At 51.0% G+C, this 5,660-nt stretch overlaps 1 protein-coding gene across 1 annotated transcript in view; it reads left to right on the top strand.

Moving 5' to 3' along the window:
- The window catches only part of LOC104392053 (protocadherin Fat 4-like), a 49,638-nt gene that overhangs the window by 25,116 nt on the left and 18,862 nt on the right, over positions 1-5,660 (top strand). The window contains exon 4 of the mRNA XM_010001409.1: positions 165-223. Coding sequence (XP_009999711.1) covers positions 165-223 — 59 coding nt within the window. The remainder of the gene's footprint in view (positions 1-164; positions 224-5,660) is intronic.

Here is a 5,660-nt window from a genome sequence, read left to right as displayed (position 1 = left end):
ATGCCCAGGGAAGGGGGCGGGGGAAGCTTTCTTTTTCTTCTAATGGATTTGTTTTACTTGGAAAGAAGACACTGATATTCCAGGCTGAAATAATCCAGGATCAGTTCACTTCCATTTTCAAAGACAAGAATGGAGGTATTAAAACTCTTCTGTTTTCTCTGCAGCAAGCTCAGCCCAACACAGACTGGCGCTTCTCTCAGACCCAGAGACCTGGAACCAGTGGGTAAGTGCCTCTTTCTCCACGTGTCTGGGGAAGGTTCCTTTCCTTTGCATGCAACGTTCAGTGCTGGAAAGTTCATGATTGTCAGCTCTGAGGACAGGGGTGTTCCCTGTCATTGTTAGAACTGTCGAGCCAAGGAGCCAGAAATAGGGCTGCTTCTGGGTCAGCTCGGTTTGGTGGGGGTGTGACAGCTGTTGTTTGCAATGGTGTGTTGGGTTTTGGTGTCCTCAGCTCAAGGAGGACAGTCAGGAGCAGGGGGGAAAGCCAGGTGAAGTTGTGAGATGGTTAAAGGACTGGAAAATATGCTTCACAGAGGAAGACTTCTTCTCTAAAGCATATTTTGAGCATTTAGACTAGACTTTGGGTATGAAATCTTGACTCATGTCCCTGCATGAAGGCCAGTGCCTTTACCAGCTGTGCAGCCTCAGGCTCTGTGCTGCTGAAGTGTATTATCTGCTCTGGCTTAAGCACTTCAACTAATCTACTCTGTAAGCCCCTGTGGCTGCCAGAAGTTGAGTGGATGAGCCTCAGGTCCCCCAAGGACCTGCTAGAGAAATGTGTCCCAGCCACACCTAACTCAGCAGAAGCAGGTCCCTCCTGAAATGCTACTGTATGTGCTATCTCCTGTGGGTCTCTTTGGCTGAATCAGGGTTGGGAATGCTGGGACCAACTCCACTTGTGGGGGAGTTTGGAACCTTTCTTGCATTCTTTGTGAAATGCCATCACCAACACACGGTGCCCAGCTTCCCATTGGAGCTGGGCAACTGGGCAGAGGGAGACCAAAGAAGAAGAAATTAAACCTAATAGTAGGTCAGAAGTCTCACTGGAAGGATGTCTCCAAAAGTCTGGTCTTTTTGTCAAAACCATGGCTGAAGTTTTCCCAATTTGTGTGTGATGTCACAAAGCTAGGAAGCCCTGGAGCAGGGCAGAGACCTGCCTCCTGAGCAAGTACCTTTCTCTTACCTCTGGCCCAACAAAATGTGCTTCCTTTGCTTGGCAGTGATATGAAAAGGTTGAGCAGGTGCCCATCACCTCTCCCATCTTCCCTCCTGGTTCATAAGCAGGGGCAGGGATCCTCTTCAGAGGGTGAACTTCCTTGAGTAGCATCAGGGTCAGAAAGGACTTAAACTGGGAGTCCACCTTCCTCAGTGAATACCCCAAGCAGAGGTTACTGTGTATGAGGAGACTGGCTCCAGGACCATTTATGTGTAAAAAGATGATACATTTTGGGGCACAGCCAAGGCTTATAATCTTGGAGCAACCAGGAGTAAATTTGGGTGCTGTGCTTCCTTGGCTGGCTGGGTCAGGCATTGTTTCCCTGCAGAAAAGAGATGCCTTTTTGCTCTGTCAATCCCAGTGATCACTCAAACAGCTCCTGTGGAGGTTTCAGTGGTGCCAGAGGGATCACTGGGTCCCAGATTTTGGTGTGGGAGCTTGTAGTTAAACATCTGCAGCAGCTGGTTGTGTCTGAGACTTTCTCTGACTCTGTCTTGATAATTTAGCCTAGCAGGAAATTAAGAGGATGTTATAACCAACTTGTTGTGGTGATTAAACATTGTGCCTAGGCTCTTCCAGCTGACAAAGCTAAAATGGAGTGAGGGTTTGATGTAAAGTAGTTAAAGCATTCCTACCAGAAACCAGCCATGGACTTAAAAATAAGGCTCTTGCTGGAGCAGTTTTCTCAGAGGTCTGTTGAGTTCCCCATCACTGACAACATTTTAATCAAGAAAGATCAGTCTAACCATTTGTGCTCTAGCTCAGATGACAATTAGCAAAGCTCCGTTAACGTAGGAGTGCACCAGAGCTGCTGTGATAGTTCTGTTACAAGCAGTGAGTAAATGAGCCCCACCAGAGCAAGCTCTACTGCTCCTTCTACCATCATGCTGGAGCTCTTCAAGGCACTGAGCTGATGTGGTTCAGACCTACTCAACTCAAGGACAGGGTCCTTTTCTCAGGTCATGCAACAGTGAACCTCACCTCAGCCTCTGCCTGAAGCTCTTCACAAGCTCCAGCCCCTTCCCAGTGCCTGGAGTGGGAGCAGCAGCATGTGGGGTGGGAGGAGGGAGGCAGGGCAGCCTCAGGCTCTGTTACCAGCCCAACATGTAGATTCTGGTGCATCAGCCGTGATGTCACCCCTGATGGTCTGTGACCTGGTTGCCCAGGGCAGTCCCTGAAACCATCCCAGGTGGTTGGTACCAGAGTCTGCTGTGATTGGGTTCCCAGAGCAGGGGCTGCCTGGGGTGACCCCAGGTTTGTTGAGAAGCTTTGCCCAAGCACAGACTGGTGCTGAGCTAACTCTGTGGGTTTCCATTCCTTTTTTCTGCCTGCCCATGTGCAGACTCCACATTTGCAATGAAACAGCTCCTGGTGATTTTTTTTTTCTCTCTATCTCCTGTTTCTTTTATCCTGTTTTAAGTTAAAATCACAGGAGATGCTTTTATTCCAAGCCCATGTTGCAGTGCTGAAGGATGGGGACACAAAGTTCTCCCCTGTGTTCAGTGAGCCTGCTGATCAAACAGGCAAATCCTGGAAAACCCTCTGCTCCCACTGTGCTCTTTCCATGCTCTTCCCAGGGTTTTGATGTCTGGGGTGGGAATTCCCCAGGCTCTGGTTGGTAGTAGAGGTATTAGAGGGTGCAAGGGCAGCTCCCTGAGCCCTGCCTGCTGCTGCTCTCTCCCAGGTTAGCTCACACCCACCTGTGTGACAGACCAACCCCTCCAGCACAGGCCACCTCTTAACTGAAAAGAAAACATCAGAAGGGATGTGCTCTTGGCTGCATTTGTCTGACTCAAATTAAACAGCAATAAAGCCAAAGGAGCTTAGACCAGTGGTTTGAATCGATCCAGGAGAGAGTCCAGCATGGACCCTAAGCCAGGAAGCTGGCTTAAACCAGGATGTGGTTTCTCCTTTGCTGTCTCTGTGAGATGTGGAGAAGGGACAATCCTGTGTCTTCTCAGCATAGCCCTGCCCACAAAACCACATCCTGCACCTGGGAAGGAACAACAAAATGCACCAGGCCAGGCGAGGAGGTGATGTGCTAGAGAGCAGCTCCATGGAGAAGGACCTGGTAGACAACACGTTATCCATGGGACAGTCATGTGCCCTCGTGGCCAAGAAGGCCAATGGTATCTTGGGGTGCATCAGGAGAAGTGTATCCAGCAGATCAAGGCAGGTTCTCCCCACCCTCCACTCAGCTCTGGTGAGACCTCTCTTGGAGTGTTGTGTCCAGTTCTGGGCTCCCCAGTTCAGGAGCGACAGGGATCTACTGGAGAGAGTCCAAGGGAAGCTACAAGGATGATGAAGGGACTGGAACATCTGTCTGATGAGGAAAGGCTGAGAGACCTGGGGCTCTTCAGTCTGGAGAGGAGAAGACTGAGGGGGGATCTAATGAATGTCTCTCAATACATGAGGGCAGCAAGAAGGCAGGACAAGCTCTTGCCCCTTGTGCCCTGGGACCGGACGAGGGGCAATGGATTCAAACTGGAGCCCAGGAAGTTCCACCTCAACATGAGGAAGAACTTCTTCGGGGTGAGGGTGACAGAGCCCTGGGACAGGCTGCCCAGAGAGGCTGTGGAGGCTCCTTCTCTGGAGAGTTCCCAGCCCTGTCTGGATGCCTTTCTGAGTGACCTGGCCTGGGTTTGGTCCTGCTCTGGCAGGGGGGGTGAACTGGGTGATCTTCAGAGGTCCCTTCCAACCCCTGACATTCTGTGGCTCTGTGAAATCCCACACGTTTCTGAGCACCTGGAACTGGGCAAACTCAGGGTAAGCTCAACAAGCTGAGACTCTCTCTTGATCTCATATATATCTATTCCAGGACAACAAAGAGAATTTATTCTGTGTTCTGAGGCACAGGAGAGCTCTGGTGGACATGCTCAGGAAATAAGAGCTCAGACAATAGCCTCTGAAAATGTGGGAGGGAGTCAGACCTGAGCAGAGTGGTTCTCAAATAATCTTGTTTGGGAAAAACAGGAGGGTGGATTAATTCATTTACTGTTGTTTGTATTTTGTTTTCTAAAAAAGCCCAACCAAACAAAAAGCACCCTTGTTGTCTCTGGGCAAATGTCAAGGGCTAGGGAAGGATGTTGAGCAGCAGATGCTGTTCCCAGACAAATCAGATCAGTGGCTGTCAAGGAGATTACACTGATTTGTCCAATGTGGAGGAGACAGGAAGTCCAGCAGTGTTGCTGGGCATTCATCAGTGTGGGGATTCCCTGGGAGGGGGGATGTGTGGGGAGAGACTGCAAGGATGGGGGCTGCTTGGAGGGACCAATCCTGCTGCTTCTTCACTAGTTGCCAAAGCAACAGAGACAGGGTGTGTGCCCTGCAGGGTCATGGGACTTGCCTGATGTGTTGTTTTGATCTCTGTGTGATGGTTTGTTCAGGAAAATCCAGGGTTCAAGTCAGGATTTGCTTCCCAAAGGAGTGGGGAGGGCTCCATGCTGCTCACAGGTGGGCACAGGAGGCTGAGACATCCCTGGCTAGGAAGAGCTGGCATATCCTGGGCAGCTAGTGGGAGGAGTGAGGACAATCTGGTGGCTCTGTGGGCAGGCTGGAAGGAGATCCCAGGCAGGAGGAACCCCAGAACCATGGTGTGGGGCTCACAAAGAGGTGGGGAGCACTGTGGGAATCCCCTGGGCAGGGAGGAGCAAAGCCTGCAAAGAAGACAGAGCCTGCCATTTCACACCTCCTCTCCATGGATTTTCCCCAGTCCTGAATCTCCCTCTGTTGATGCTTTCCAAGGCTCCAGGCTGAACACAGCCTAGAGTGATGGTCCCTTCACTCATCTGTTAAACAGCACCAGGGCTGCCTTGTCTGACCCTGGCCATCCCTGGCTGTGCTGAGGCAGAAAGGAGGGGACAGCAGCAAGAGTTTGGCTCTGACAGTGAGATCCTGCAGCAGTGCCCAAGCAGAGCTGGGGAGGAAAGGAGGATTTGGGGTTTCTTTTTCATTCTTTATGTCATTTTTGCACCTGAGCCCCAAAAGTTGGGCTCACTGGATGAAGGGCAGTCTGCCTATGTGTGGTGGGGGACAGGGAGGGGATAAAAGGTGTTCCAGGAATAGTCCTTAAAGCTCTTGGGAGCATTCTTGGGGCTCAGAGCATGCAGGTGCTGCCAAAGGGTGGGTGCAGCTCAGGGGACTTCTCGTGGTCAGGAGGTCCTGCACGATGAAAACACTCCCATTTACCAGGCCAAGGGGACCCCATATGTGTGTCTCTGGGTGGGCCACCCCAGAGCAGGCAGCAGGAAGGGACAGGGACAGAGGGAGACACAAATGTCCCTGGGATTAGGCAGCACGTGGGCAGATACACAGCAGAAAAACAACTGCCCACAGATGCAGCCTTTACCACCTCCTTCCTAAAAAAAAAACAAAACAAAAAAACCAAACAACCCAAATATTTGCTAACCCAGCAGCCACGGGGGCATCTGAGGGTGTTGTAATG

The sequence above is a fragment of the Chaetura pelagica genome, unplaced genomic scaffold (genome assembly GCF_000747805.2).
Source record: "Chaetura pelagica isolate M959 unplaced genomic scaffold, ChaPel_1.0 scaffold217, whole genome shotgun sequence".
NCBI classification, from domain to species: Eukaryota; Metazoa; Chordata; class Aves; order Apodiformes; family Apodidae; genus Chaetura; species Chaetura pelagica.
The sequence above is the reverse complement of the archived record's forward strand: the minus strand, read 5'-3'. Positions and strand labels throughout refer to the sequence as shown.